We start from the raw sequence: 16,040 nt of genomic DNA, 5'->3' as shown, positions 1-16,040 counted from the left end.
TCTGCCCTAAACCCTAAAACATAAAGTATCTGTATCTGTAGCCATACAACATTCAACATTCATTTTATGTTCTGACAGAGTGTGTGGTTGCCATTGTACACGGGAAAGGGTGTTTTTTTTATGTTCCTTAACATTCGTTATATAACAAAACAAAACAAAAAGTTTAAATTGATATCGTCACAGATATGTTGACCGCTTAATGTAGTTATAACTATCTACCAGCAGGAGCAAAGTACTGTTCATTTGCACATGGCTGCTGTTGCTATGCTTACGGATACACTTCCGTAAACAAAACTCACTGCCTCACTTCTTTTCCCTTTTGTTTTGTGAACTCGTTTTGAAGCATGACTTTGCAAGATAGCGACGATATCGAACGGTTTTTGAGGAATGTTGACCAGATAGGTAAGTGCTATTTGTTTACAACCCATCTTCACTGATGATGATGATGATGATAGCGACGCGACTCTTCCGTTATAACGGAATGTAACGTTAATTATACAACGTCACGTTAAGTCATTGTAGACGGGACGGGACTCTTTCAGTAAAGGTGGAATCAACATAACATGAAATAAATGTAATTCGTTTTTTTTATTGAATTTTGTTGATATCTGATTGCAGATGAGTTGGTAAAGGAATTAAATTCCAACGATATGTCGTGTCAAGAGAAAGCACTTGGAAAGGCAGATCAATTCATCTCATCTTTGGAGCAGGTGGAACAATGTAAAACCACAATCAATAAGACGGTTATTAACAAACATCCCTCATCTGAAAATTTGCCCCCGGTAGGCCTACAGTATAACTTGGTCTGTATTAAAAATGTAATACAATTACCAATGTGAATAAAAACACCCTTTATTGCATTTTAAATACATACAGACTCGTGATGAATAATAATTGACTTATTTCATGCTTTGTATTCATACCTACTATTTGAAAAAACATGTTTTTTTGTTTGTTTGTTTTTTTGTTTTGTTTTTTCTAAACAGTTACACTGCTTTTCCCCTTCTTTTCAGAACACCCAGTATGAACCAAGTCAAAATCCAGGTAGGTTATGTGTATTTGAGTCTCATCTGTTCTGTGTTCGGCAGTTGACAAGACTTCACTGTCTCTGTTGAATAATTTGGTTTCAGGTATAAAACTTGAATGTATGCCCTTGAAGTCTTGTAAATGATTCATAAATCAATACAAACTTGCTAACCTTCATCTTCACTTCTTGTCTTTTTATTATAAATCTTGCAACGGTTTGTTGTACCCTTCGATTCGTCAGAGAATTTCTTGAGGACATTAGAGAAAGATGCCGAAGAGAGACGTCATAGAAGAAAGATGAAAGAGGAAAAAGCCAACGGTGTGTATACTGAAGCCTGAGAGCGAAATGGGCAGTTTTTGGGCAGTTTGCAACGTCTATATTTCCTTTGTCCTCGTTTGACCCGCAGCGTTAAGGGAGCAGGGGAATGAGGCTTTCACTCAAGGTGACTACGAAACGGCTGTCAGGTTTTATACCGAAGGCTTGGAGCAGCTGCGTGACATGCAGGCTCTCTATACAAACAGAGCTCAGGTACTTTTACATTTCAGAACAAGTTCTTCTACAATAATCAGATGAGCCGTATCATAACTGATATTCCCGTGAGACCTCTCCTCTTGTGATTTTTTTGTCTCACATTCATGTATTATGTAGGCCTTTATCAAGTTGAAGAGATATAAGGAGGCCATAAGTGACTGTGAGTGGGCTCTGAGGGTGAGTAAATCAGTAGGAAAGAGGTCAGAGAAATGACCCCTCATTTTTCAGTGTCAGCCGAAGCGGAGAGTTTTTCACTCTACCTTGTCTGGTGAGAACAGCAGGCTCCATAGAGCGGTTTCTATTGAACTGGATAGTTGCTTAGTATTAGAAAATTGGGTTGAAGTTCCTTCTGGGCTGTGCCGAATAGTCTTTGCTTTTGGAAAACTTTTAGAAAGTTAAGTAAGAACTAGCTATATCTATATATTATTATACAAATAATTAAAAAGTAGTGCTGTCAAATCAATTAATTGCGGTTAATCGATTAATAGTGAATTTTAATCAATTAATTAAACATAAAAATGTATAAAATATTTGTATACACACACACACGCGCGCACACACACACACACACACACACACACACACACACACACACACACACACACACACACACACACACACACATATATATATATATATATTGACACTTTATATATTTATGTTAGATGTGATTAATCGCAATTAATCGATTTGACAGCTCTTTTTAAAAGTAATTAAAATACACAATTCATAAATTCTTACGTTTTTCAGAGGATTGCATCTGGTCACACAGTAATTAAGATCGAAAAAAATATAGAAAAAAATCTCTTTTCCTAAAAGATGAAGCTACTTAAGGTTTTCTTTCACATATTTCATTCCTTTGAAGAGGATGATTTTTAATGCCCCCTAAAAGATATCAAAATGAGTTTTAATTATAAGAAATGAAAAACATGTTCATTATAGAACAAAATAAATTTGTATTTACATTTTTTTTAAAATAAAATAATAGTCTAGGACAGAAATGTCACATTACTGACTCTAGTTTATTACTTCAATGCATCTTCTGTTGTTTTCAAGGGGCTAATTGAAATGTTAAACTTTTCATTCACAGTGCAATGAGAAGTGTATTAAAGCGTATATACACATGGGAAAATCTCACCTAGCACTCAAGGATTTCCCACAGGTATGCATCGTACGGTTCAATAGAAGTCCTTCTGTCCTTTCAAGCCTAAAGCTGGATTACACTTATATTTCTCACCTTATTTGACACCTGTCCTTTTATCACGCTTTTTTTTTTTTTTTTTTTGCTTCACTTTCAGTCCAGGATTAGCTATCGAAAGATTTTGGAGATAGAGCCACAGCGGGAGACCATGGTCAAAGGTATGATCCAAAAAATGCTGTGAAGATCTGAGGCAAGGGAATGCCAAGTCAATATTTTGGACTTCAGATCCATTCTTTAGCAGCAGAAGTTGTTATTAGCTTTTAGCATCTGCCTGAATATGTCGTTTCTGTCAAGCATCTCTCAGCAGTACCAGAATGAACTGCGTTCATTTGTAGTTTTTACACGAGTCTCTTTCTACATTTTCTTGTAGAAAGCGTCACATGCTTACGCCAGCAGTTTTTAGAACATTAGTTTGCTCATTTACATTCATTTTGAACTTTTCCAGAGGAGTAATGGCATTATGGATTTCCATTCTATGCATTTTAATAGAGTATTTCCACATGATTTTGCGAAATAAAAAAGATATATGTTCATGGAGCAGTCACAATACATTACATTGCAATAGCTTATCTGAGACAAGTGGATTTGGAAGAGAAGGTGGCTCTCCAGGAAAAGGCAGCTTGGGAAGAGCTACAAGCGGGAACGGGGCAGGCCACGGCAGTATCAGAGCTGCTGAAGAAGCTCGATAGACCCAATGAGATCAATCTTTACTACTGTGGTGGATTGGAGCTGCTCTCACAGGCTATTAAAGACTGTAAGTTCACATGATTAATTCAAAGTCCCGCTGTTGTTTCTTGTTTATTTCATTAATTATCACTAAACTCCAGCAGTTTTTTTGGTATAGGACGAACACATTTTTACTGCATTGTTGAACCTCAGATTTGTTTGAAATATGCCTTCAGTTTACCCAGTGTTGTTCCAGCAACCAGGGCGATATTTCTTGCACTGGGGATCGATGCGGAGAGGAGAGGAGTGAGGAATTTTGTGCGGAGGGCTCATTGATTCTGCTCTGCGGTTCATTTGCAGTTCATGATGAGGAAACTAATCCTCATGATCAGCCACAGAGGACGGACACAGTCCTATCACAAGCACACGCGCAAGCCTTTTAGACTTTGTTAGTGAACGCGTGAATTACCTGTCAGTTTTTGTCTGCTCGGTTCTGGTCTTGTGTCAAAATATCACTGCACAGATCAGATATTTAGATTGTAGACAAAGTATACTATATATAAGGGAAACCAGGGCTACTTGTCACTCCTCACAAAAGTGAATATTTTTCTATTATATTTAAGTTACATTTGAAACTCAATTTATATACATAAACAATACAAAAACAATACAAACAGCAGATGTTTTTTAAATAGCCAAAGAAAAATTACAGTTCATTTATAAAAAAAAAATAAAAAAAAATTCAGTTAAAATTTACCATAATTATAGTTGACTCTTGAAGAGATTCATTATTTTTTTAAAGACGTTTCTTATGCTCACCAAAGCCGCATTTATTAGATCAAAAATGCAGTAAAAGTGCAGTTTGTGAAATATTATTACAATTTAAAATAACTATTTTCTATTTGAACATATTTTCTAATATAATGTATTCCTGTGATGGCAAAGCTAAATTTTCAGGATCATTACTCCTTCAGTCTTCAGTGTCACATAATCCTTCAGAAATCATTTTTGGTGCTCAAGAAACACATTTTTTTATTATTATCAATATTCAAAAGAGTTGTGCTGCTTCATTGTTTGTGGCAAACATGATAATTTTTTTCAGGACTGCATGCATGTTTGTGTTATACTTCATAATAAGTTACCTTATCAAGTTTACATTATAAAAACTACAAGCTAAATCCTACTTGACATACTGCAGTTCTTTCCAACAGAAATACTCGATTTAAAGCTATTTAAAGTGTCAGAAGTGTTCCGCAAGGGTAAAATATGGGCCTGCGCAATGTGAAGCATAATCTTGAAAGTTCTCCAAGTTTGAAAGCTTTGTGCCAATGTTTTGTTCAGGTGAGATACCTGAATGGCTCTTTGTGAACTAATTTCTAGTATTTCCTCAGAATGAACACTGCTTTTGTGTAGATAAGGCAGCGCTCTCTTATTCTTGATGAGCTTTTGTTTATTCTCCTTGTACGCTCGTTTGCCCTTGAACGGAGCATATTGTGTGTCTGGGGCTGGCTACTGTGATTTAGTGTTGATATATGGCTCTCACTACACACCTACTAACACTGACCTTATCTGGTGTCCCTCACAGGTACTGGGCAGACATTATTCAGATTAAACAATGGCTTCAGTATCATTAATGGCAATAACATTGTAAGAAGGTAAGGTTGCTAAAGAAGTGAACCTGACAGTTTTGATCAGAATGTACTTTTAACATTTGAAAATGACTGTGTGATGCTATCTAGAAGTTGTATTTTAATTCATTGAATTTTAGGCTTTGTGCATAGTACTCACTGTAGTATTATAAAGTGTGCATGCATAATCGCCATATGATTGATTGCATCTTCATCATTTATCAAGCAGCTTTCTCTCCCCTTATCGGTTGTCTTGCACCAACCAAATATGCTATTAAAATTAATTGACTAATTTGAATACATTTAAACAACAGATGTGTAATCTGGTTCTGCTGTGCGATCATGTCTTGTGTTGGAATTTAACTTTCCACACCAGAATGAAATGGAAAGGGTTTATCCGTGTTTGACAATGATTGATTGGTTTGTTTGTGAGATTCGCTGTGTTCGCTTCATACAGTTTGCACACGTGTGGTCTCTAATCTATAGAACATGTTTGTTCAAAGGGATAGTTAAGCCTCCCAAAAAAAGGATTATGCCATTTATTTCACCAGTCTCATGTTGTTCCTAGTGTTGGGTGTAACGCATTACAAGTAACGTGAGTTACATAATCAGTTTTTTTTAAAGTAACGAGTAAAGTAAAAAAATGTACAACAAAATATCCGAGTTACATTTTCTTTAATGGTTACTTTGTTTCCCATTTATTGACTGACACCTCTCAGTCCCCATGTTGAGAGGAATCACGAGTAAGTGCAGAGGTGTGCGCTGTCTGAACATGATGGTTATTGTAGTTCTAGACTAAATGTGAGCATGCATTTACAAAAACTCAGATTCAGTATTCCTAAAAATGAATAAAAACACTAATATTTATGTTTTATTTTATTTCAGCTTTATTTCAATTAACAAATAGCTAAAATGTAAAACGTCTTTTCCATGCATTTACAATGAAACAGGACATCCATTCAAAAAGGAAGCTTTTTTGGGGGGGTGAACTATCCCTTTAACTCCATTTGGTCTCCAGTGCGTGACTGAAGTGTGTTTACTGTATTACAGTTTTTCCCTTTCTGTTTTTAGCTGCCTCTCGCAGAATTCAAAAGATCCATATGCAGTGGACCTATGCATGTCCGTAGTCAAACTATGGAGGACAGTTTGCAGTGGAAACGGTAAGATAAGCCTTGAAAATGAAAGGTGCTATTGCTGAGGGGAAAATAGCAATCCCATTTGCACATTCCTTTTTTATCCTTTTAAACGGTCTCTCTCTGGAAAATGGAAAATGTATCGACACCACTTGGTCTGGTTCTGCTTCTCCCCTAGTACTTTTAAAGTAATGAGGATTCGTGAAATGTCTGAATTCAAGTCAATATCAATTTATCCTGTTCTTGCCTGCTAGCAGTGAAATTGTTATTGCCTCCCACATTAAAAGTCTCTTTAGTAAGTACTTTGTGCCCTTCAGTGGTAATCTCATTAACTGGTCATTTAAATTTGCATTTGTCTTTATTAAACCCTCTCCATAATTGTGCTCCTTCCAGAGCAGAACCAACAGCTGTTGATGGAGTGTCCTGTTACTAGACAACACATGGTCCAGATGTTGGCATCACCGGAATGTGAAGTACAGAGGGAAAGCCTGGAATTGCTCAGCTTGTACTCACAAACTCAGCACGGAAGGGACTTGCTCATCGACAACCTTCATTTATGCCGGTACGTACAATATTTTTGGTGTCATATTGAATGTATTGCAATGCAGTCTACAAAATGATGTGCCATGAATGAATTACTTACAACATAACACATATGAGGTCAAATGAGCCATTTAGACAGGACGAATTATGTGAAACAAAATGGATTGGCGTGCCACACTGCTAAGAAATACTGTGATGGTTTTAGATCAGGGGTAAAGATAAAAATACATTCTCAGAGAACATAATTAAAGCTACAATATGTAATCTTTTTTCGCCGCTAGGTCGCTCACCTCTTACAATAACAAAGGCGTAGGTTTATGACGCAGTGACAAGCTGAATGATGGGACTTGCTGTCAAGCTGATGGATCTAATAATGTTAATGGATGAGTGAAAACATTCATGTTTTTTACCATTACAGTGAAATGAAGCAGGTCGCGATTGCTAATAATAGAGAGATATCACACGCGAGTCCCGCGGATATAAAGTTAAAAGGATATTTAATTCTACCGAACTACCCGCAAGTGCTGAATTAATACTCACACGGGTCAGTTTATTTGATGAATTAAACTTGAGAGGTAACGCAGCGCTGTTTCACTTGGTCTAACGTAACACTATCATAATAAACAGCATTTGAGTGTGTTGAAAGTTAAAATGTTATTTTATGTGTTAGTTTTAGTGTTGTCAAAAATATCGATATTTCGATAAATATCGATACTGAAATATCTGAACGGTACCAATACTAATTTCCCGAAGTATCGATACTAGTCGAGCGGTCACTTTCACTTCTCTCCAAAGGCGCGTTGACAAACACCACACGTGACGCACTCGTCTCATTTGCTCTGGTTAAATAGCAAAAGTGAAGTGAATGGAAAGATGGCGAGAGCGGCGTCCCCGCGACCGGCTTTGGTTGATTGATAAAGAACACCGCGAGCGGGCATGTCGTAGAATAGCGCGGACACACGTAAAAACTCACCGCGAGCGGGCATGACGGAGTCGGAGTATAGCGTGGACGCGCGCTTCACACTGCGAGCGGGCTGTGGGCACCCAAAGATTGTTTGACTATCAATAATCCCTCACATCACTCATTTTTTAAAATTATTTTATAGGTGAAATCAGACTTAAGGAACAGGCTCCAGGGGTACCATTTAGCAAACATAGGCTACGCTCAGCATCAGGGGTGTTTGTTGTTTGGACAGACCTTTCCCCACTGCTAAAAAAATCCTAAAGGAAACACTGTAACTCTTCTCATTTTAACTTTTCTGAAACATTAACCAAGATGGCCAACAATACTAATTGTTGTTGATATGAGTCTGTGTTGTCTCGTTTTTTCACCGTAATTCTTAAAGTTAACATAATCTGACTGAGGAATCTAAGACAAGTATTTAAATATTTTAACTGTGGTCAAATGTAAATTAACTTGTGCCTATTTAACTTTATTCAGAAAATTATTATTTAATTCTGCAATTTGCCTTCATTAGCGATTATCATCAATTTGATTACACAGATATTAATTAAACTAAACAGCTAGACAATGACATCTCTGAATTCAATAATGAAATGCCTTTAACTGAAAATTGAATGTTTAATCTTATTATTATACATTACTGACACTCTATCCTCCAATTTGATACTGTTAAGTGCTTTTTTGTTACAGTAGGCTATATTTTAATCTTTGATAACAGTAGGTTATACAAATACAACGGGTCATGTTACCCCTGGTCCAATTAAAAAATATTAAAAGATAGAACTGTAAAATATACCTCATTGTCATGATCTAGACTTGTTATATTTAGCTTTAAAAAAAAAAAAAAAACCCCCTTAATATTGTGGCAGTTTTTTTCTCTGTGGTATCGAAAATGGTATCGAATATCGATATTTTTCAAGGTATCGTATCGAAGTTAGAAATTCTAGTATCGTGACAACACTAGTTAGTTTGTTTGCTATATGAAACTAGCAGCTTACTAGTAAGCTAGATCAACATTAGAATAACATAAAGATCATATTTTAACATTTCATCATGTTGAGCTATATAACATTGATTAGTTTTATGTATATTTGCTCACCTGTCTAATAAAGTATGTGCAAGAGCGGTGTCGCTGTCACGTCGTGACTCGTGAAGCTCTGTCAAGTCCAAGTTTGTCACGGACGTGGAGCTCTCGGCATCTCGAAAACGCCACGCCGATATTGAGCCTTATTTTAGTTCTCCTTAATTGTCCCAAAGTCTGCTTGCCATGGTCCATAATGTTTAAACGAAATAAGAACAGCGTGCCGCTAAACGTTACGCACTACGCAGTTGTCCGCATCTGTCACCATGGTTACGTCATGGCTATGGCAGTACGAGGGGAAATCGAGGATAGCGCGGATATTGCGTCATTGACAGGCAACATTTTTTTCCGGGATGGGCCATTATTTAAAATAGAAATTTCTCTGAAATAAAAAATCTTTGGTGATTTTTGGGATATTGTAAGTACACAACTGCAGGAAATATATCACACTGTGCAAGTGATTTTTGGATATTTTATTATAAAATTCTTACATATTGTACCTTTAATAAGTAATAAATCACATCATTAATTACTGAGCATTTAGGTGCTAGTTTAATGACACCATGTTTATACTGATACATTTTTTATCTCTCAAAAGTAATGTTTTTTTCCTCTTAAGTTCTGTTCGAATACAAATTGTTTTTGTTTATTTAAAGAGCATAATGAATTAATTATATCAAAAAGTGCACATTATATGTTTAAAATTAATATTTGTATTGCTTTTACTAATAATTGTTTTAATCCACTTTGATTTCAATTTCATCTTCTGTTTTTTCTACAAACCAGAGCAGGAGATAGATTTAAGTGTGGTGTTGCTACGCTATCTGTGATTCATCTCATTAGCTAGCATGCAGAATGCCTCCTACTGTTACAGCATGTTTTATTAAAGTCCTTTTAATGAGCCCATAACGAATGCGATCTGTCTCCTGTAGAACGGCTGAGAACCTGATGAGCTGTGTTTGCCGTGAAACGAGCTACGCGACGGCGCTGACAGTTCTGGAGAACTTGGCTGCAGAAAATAAGTATGCACAATCAATATACTCGCCCTTACCATATGAATGCCTGTGAGAGAAACAGCGAAACTGACTCTTTTTACAGAATCTTGGGCACGACCCACCTGAGAGTCTAGTAGATTCCCATACATCATAGTCGCTTGCACGTATTAAATCGAGACGCATTCAAATTCATTCAGCTCAACAGCCCAGGTCCCTTGAGAACGCAAAGTGAACACATTTAAGACAAAACAATCCATCACATTCACAAATCCCTCCATTTATCTCTGTGAGAGAGTGACGTTTCTAGTCATTCACCACCTTACAGATAGAGAAAGGTGCTCCCGGTGACCAGGAGATGGAATTAAGCAGCCACTTCATGCACAAAAGAAAATGAGAATGGCGTAACACTTTGATAGATAGTCAATGAAAAGTGTTCAGTGAATTCAAGCCCGCTCTCTTGTTTCTAGATAAGGATGGTTAGCCATATTGGTCTCGTGTTGTACGTGGGACGTCACCAACGTGAGATTTGCAACCATAGATCTGCTTGGATCAGTGCCCACCACATTATAACGCATTTATATCTTCTGCCCCCACGGCTCGTTGCGCATTGCAACAAGAGGGTTATCTGAGGATTTTAGTCAGTTAAGCTTTATTCTTGTTAAGTAGCTAATTTCTTTATTTAATACTTTTTTTGTTTTTTTATCTTTTTCAGATTTAAGATTCAGTCAAGGGAGATCTTCACAGCAGTTTTTGCCCTTCCTCTTGAACATCTGCTGGTGATGTATTATGAAACATCATTCATAATCATCCTCTATATAATTATACTATTCTAAATCATAATATCATATTCTAATGCTTTATTGTCTGATTTACCAGACATTTTGGCACTGGATTGATTGTACATCGCTGCCTTTACAACTAGAAGACATATGACTATATACTTTGTAGGACTTGTTATAACATACAGTCACATAATTACTAAAGAAACCTTTTCTTATTGGTCAAAGACCCTTTATGCATCTTAGCATTGAAATGTCTTTCGTCTGACTCTGTATTATGCCATCCAAAACCCTCTTCCTAAAGGTTGAATCCACATGCTAAGGAGTGTATAGCTGTACAAAGATATTATTTTACCATACTGCAGCATGCAAATATGCTACATGCAACATAGATTACAGTCCATGTAGACATCCAATTACTGATATTATGATTAGTTTTAGTACTCATCATATGAATACTAGTATGATTAGAGCTGTTTCTTGTGTCTTATTATAAAGGTACTTTATAATACTTATCCTGTTATACTGAAAAACTTCCGGTCACACTTTAGTTTAGGGTCCAATTCTCACTATTAACTAACTATTAACTATGACTTTTGGCTCAATAAACTCACAATTGCTGCTTATTAATAACTAGTAAGGTAGTTGTTAAATTTAGGTATTGGGTAGGATTAAGGGATGTAGAATATGGTCATGCAGAACAAGGCATTAAAATGTGCTTCATAAGTAGTAATAAACAGCCAATATTTAGTAATATGCATGCTAATAAGTAACTAGTTAATAGTGAGAATGGGACCCTAAAACTAAAATGTTACCAAACTTTCTTCTTTCTTAATTTTAATATGCTGATTTCACCAAGAAACATTTATTTACTGTCAGTGTTGATCTTTCCTGAATAAAAGTATTTTTAAAAAATCATCCAAATTTTTTAAATAAAATAGTCCAAAATTTGGCTAATACTGTTTTTCCCATGTAGTCAAATATCATGACAGCTGACTACAAGATCCTGGCTTCTGTGATTTCTGTGATCGGGAGCATGGCTCTGGATGACGTCATCCATAAAAATCTGGCAGGACGTGAAGAATTTTGGAGATGCTCTCTTCAAGCAATGGTAATCTTGGAGATGATAACCCTTTACATCACGACCAAGCTCCCAAATACTCCGTCCTTGAACATTGCTGAATTATGTATGACGTCTCGCACTGGGAATTTTGATTCAAAGGGTTTGTTTTTAAGCTCCTTTTGCTATCTTGCTACATGAGCTGTGAAACCGCCATTTCCCACTGACGCTAAAACTGAGAAAAGGACATGAATTTAATTTCCGCCACTGTCAAGATAAAGCTCTGTTTTGGTTGCAGGAGCGGTGCGTCGCCTGTGAATGTAGAAGTGTCCTCTATCCCCTCCTGGGTTTGATGATCAACTTAGCCTCAAATCCCTCTCAAGTTGTCCAGGTAAAGCAGGAAGTTTAATATTCTGGGCTTTTGGCCAGCCCTCATCCAACACATCAAGCTTTTGTAGCCAAAGGGCCTTGGCTAGGCCGAATGTTCTTCTAGTGCCTTTACTCTCCATATGTTGCAATCATGTCTGAAACAGCAAAGAAAAATTGGAGAGAATGCTTTTTTGGCTCTCTTTCAACACACAGGAGCACGCTGTTCTGGCCAGCAGCAGGTGCTTGGACCTGCTGAGCGATTCCTCTGGAGGCGTCATCACAGTGAGTTGAATTCATTTTACCAAGGCCAAAGCGAGCTTCAGCCCACCCCCTGATGATGGGAGCCGCCAGAACGTTTGAACTGTAGATTTCTGCTCATCAATTATTAAAATGTTCATCCTGCAGTTGTGGAACCCTGCGCATTCGCATCTCTAGAGGATCGCTACAAAACATTTACACATATGGGTTCCACAAGATCAAAAATGGAGTTTAAATATATGGATGTCCTTAGATGGCTCACATCCCCAAGAGAAGGATTTCGCATACACGGAAGCATTTACATAGTGATTACCGTTGCAGCCCTAGGCCCTATTGGGGACTATTTTCTCTGACTATGTAAATCAGGTTCCAGGTTGTTTGCTTGGGTTTTGCTGCCTTGGCGCTTCATATCTATCCAGTCAGGCTGTTTCTCTGAGTACAGTTGAGGTGAAAGTGTTTATTATGGATTTGACTGAGTTTTACTGCTGTGATAGAGTTTGAACTGCAAATTTTGACAAGCCGCCTTGAAATACATCGGAGTACAGCCTTATCCTGTTGAAATGTCATATCTGTCCTAATGATGGGAGTTGTGGCATTGAACATATTGTTTTGTCTTCGGCTTCAGAGAGCTGCAGGTTTGCTGAGCGTTCTCCTCCCGATGTCTTCTGATGCCACTCAGGAAGTCGTGCGGAATGGAATAGTGAAGAAGTTGCTGAAGATTCTGAAGGTAGAGCCTATATACAGGCTTTAGTAGTTGAAATAGTGTCTCTAATAAAGTTAAATGGAATGAGATATAATATATTGGAGATGGTAGAGATTATGCCCCTTGCATTAAATTGGCAATTTACATGAAATTATTACCGAAAAGACCTTCAGAGCCCAGCATAGGACCAGTGGATAATAAATGATTACCGACTTAAATCAGCCCAAAAGCCCAATTCCAAAATTACCCAAATTGTATTTAAATAATTAGGTTTAACCCTTTAAAACCATGTATCACATCTATCTATCTTTCATTCTTTCTTCTTTCTTTCTTTCTTTCTTTCTTTCTTTCTTTCTTTCTACAGGTGAAACTCGAAAAATTAGAATATAGTGCAAAAGTTAATTTATTTCAGTAATTCAACTTAAAAGGTGAAACTAATATATTATATAGACTCATCAAAGTGAGATATTTCAAGCCTTTATTTGTTATAATTTTGATTATGAAATTATGATTATACCAGCTTATGAAAACCCCAAATTCAAAATTAGAATATTGTGAAAAGATATTGTGATAATCATCAAAAATATAACAACTAAAATATAACAATTTATAAAAAATAACAAAATATAACATTTTTAATACATTTTCAAATTAGATCAATATAAATGTTTCAAAGAACATAACACAAAGAATGAAACCTAAATGCAATGCATATTTTAATATTAATTATTTTTTTCAAAATATTTTTTTAAATAGCAGGCATTACAGGATTAAACAGTTTAACTTTGCGGGCTGCCTCCGTTACACATTTTTGTATTCTGGTGACCAGCTGTATTGTTTTTGTTTTTTAGTTTTTTACATTTGCAGTGGCAATTGTAGAGATTTAACTGAAACTTGCTTGTGTGTCTGTCCGGTCAGGTTGGAGGAGAGATGAGCTCCAGATACTCCATTAAAGCCCTGACAGTCTGTACTGCCTCAATCCCACAGGCTTGTGAGGAGCTGGTTAAGCTTGACAAACGTGAGTTCTGAGGGCCATGGAGGCAGAGGATTGGATTCAATAAGATGTCTTAAGCTCTATGGCCTTACGGTGACTTTGTGTGCTACACACATTTATTCATTCAGGGCTGCACACTTTGAGAAAACTCCTGGGCGGGATTGACGAGTTGGTGGTGGGGAACGCAGCTTTGTGTATGGGGCATTGCTTAGAAGTGGATGGAGCTGCCAGTGGCCTCCTGGGTACAGACTGCGTGCCGTTGCTGCTACGCTACGCCGCTGGAGATGCCAAAAGAGCAGCCGTTCGGCAGAACGCAGCCATCACCCTTGGGAAGCTGTGCAAAATAGAGCCCAGGTATAATTAAGTCTGACTTGGCTTTTGCAGTCACCTGCATTATATTGATTAACATTCATGCTGATGTTCTTATATACAGCAGTGATACTCTGGGAAACATCAAGGTGAAAAGATAATGCCTCTTCATAATTAACTTCAACAAGATGATGAACTTTCTGAATGAATAATGAATTAAAAATGTCAGCGCATAAGCAAGGCATCCTAATTGATGCGATTCAGATATAAACATGTTTGTTTGTTGCATTTGACATTTTGTTTATATTCTAGTCTCATTGTACGGCTGTTAACAAGCACTTTTACAGAGTTTCTTTTAAACATTTACCGATTGCACCTTTATACTTTTATTGACCTATAACTATCAAGTTTTTCCACCTCATCTTTAATTTATGAAGGGTTCATAAGCTCAGACGTGAGAAAAGCAGCTCTGTTAGTTAAGTGTTTTTGAGGCGTCTTATTCTCCCAGTCAGCATCTAACAAGGACAGTCCTCCAAAGAGGAGTCAGAATCTTATGGCATTCAACTTTGATGAGCTTTCAACTTCTCAGAGGTAATGCTGCCCCGAGCATGAGTCTTTAAAGTGAGATTTCAAACCTTTGAGATCAGAGTGCAGCCTAAAAAAGACATTCTAGACAGAAAACAGTGGAGGGTACAGACACTGCCAAAAATATTACACATAACCGATGAACCTACTTTATATGCAGAGCAAACTGGCTGACGTTTTCATACTACTTTGCATTTCACATTCGTAGCTCTGGTTTTTGTATTTGGTTGTTCAGAATACATTGTGTGGTCAAAATGAGAAAAAAACGAGTTCTGTTGGTTTGATAAATCTCTGTTTTGATTTTTTTTTCAGGCACATGGAGAAACTCAGGGAGCTTCATGGTTTAGAAATCCTTCATTCCTGTGTGAGATTGATCACGTGAGCCACTACCCACATTCGGTTCCTCAATAATTGACCCCATAACTCAGGACACGGATGCAAACGCACACACACATACAGATGAATGTTGTCCTTTGGTTCGCAGCTTAAGATGCTCATCTTAAGTGAGGCCACAAATTACTGTCATGCCTTAAGGCCTATCTTGATTATACAGCTGTTTCCTGTGTTCATTTTAATTAGAGAGAATTCACATTGACATGTGATTCTGTTATCTGCTGTTGTAGAGAACATGTTGCCCCGGGACGATATTCGAAACGTTTCAATATCCCTTCATCCCAAATGACTCACTTGGGAAGTGTGTTGCCTTGATTACAGTTTGTTCCCTGTTTGTTGATAAATGGATTAATGCTAGCTTTCATGTGTTGAATAAAGAGATTAATAAAACTGCATTTGAAGATTATTATGGTTAATGCCTGCTCATCTTTGCAGACTTGATGGCTTTAGAAAGCATTTGATGTAGTAATTAGAAAAAGTAAAATTGTTACAATTCAAATAGGTTTAGCAGAAATGAGTCTGACAGTGTAATCCAGGGTTTGGGACATGATCTGACAAACAGACCGCAATATGGAACCTTAACACTTAAGGTTTGTCCCAGAGCATATTTTAGATTTTGTTTCAGATGGAGCACCACTATGCTTAAATATGCTTAAAAACTTGTGTTAAACTAACTACATTAAATTAAAGGGGTAGTTCGCCAAAACATGTAAATACTGTCATCATTTACTCCTCATGTTGTTCCAAATCTGTATCACTGACTTTCTTTTGTGGAACACAAAAGAAGCCAACGTTGATGGCAATTGACTTCAAACTAAATA

The 16,040-nt window shown here is 37.0% G+C and overlaps 1 protein-coding gene across 3 annotated transcripts; it reads left to right on the top strand.

Moving 5' to 3' along the window:
• Positions 1 to 106: 106 nt before the first annotated feature.
• On the top strand, positions 107 to 15,612 carry ttc12 (tetratricopeptide repeat domain 12). 3 transcript variants are annotated; one of them, XM_079609594.1, is made up of 21 exons: positions 107 to 402; positions 619 to 782; positions 1,014 to 1,044; positions 1,268 to 1,345; positions 1,434 to 1,555; positions 1,676 to 1,735; positions 2,649 to 2,720; positions 2,857 to 2,917; positions 3,325 to 3,513; positions 5,011 to 5,080; positions 6,125 to 6,213; positions 6,580 to 6,748; positions 9,707 to 9,796; positions 10,482 to 10,545; positions 11,525 to 11,659; positions 11,907 to 11,999; positions 12,191 to 12,259; positions 12,861 to 12,962; positions 13,857 to 13,956; positions 14,061 to 14,286; positions 15,139 to 15,612. In XM_079609594.1, the coding sequence occupies exons 1-21, from the start codon at positions 345 to 347 to the stop codon at positions 15,206 to 15,208; spliced, it is 2,112 nt and encodes a 703-aa protein (XP_079465720.1). In that variant the 5' UTR covers positions 107 to 344; the 3' UTR covers positions 15,209 to 15,612. The 3 variants fall into 3 exon arrangements, with proteins under 3 accessions (XP_079465720.1, XP_079465718.1, XP_079465719.1); XM_079609592.1 differs by having other exon boundaries at positions 987 to 1,044; XM_079609593.1 differs by having other exon boundaries at positions 619 to 803.
• The last annotated feature ends 428 nt before the right edge of the window (positions 15,613 to 16,040 follow it).

The sequence above is a fragment of the Phoxinus phoxinus genome (assembly GCF_949152265.1).
Source record: "Phoxinus phoxinus genome assembly, chromosome: 4".
NCBI classification, from domain to species: domain Eukaryota; kingdom Metazoa; phylum Chordata; class Actinopteri; order Cypriniformes; family Leuciscidae; genus Phoxinus; species Phoxinus phoxinus.
This window is presented reverse-complemented; position numbering and strand designations above follow the sequence as displayed.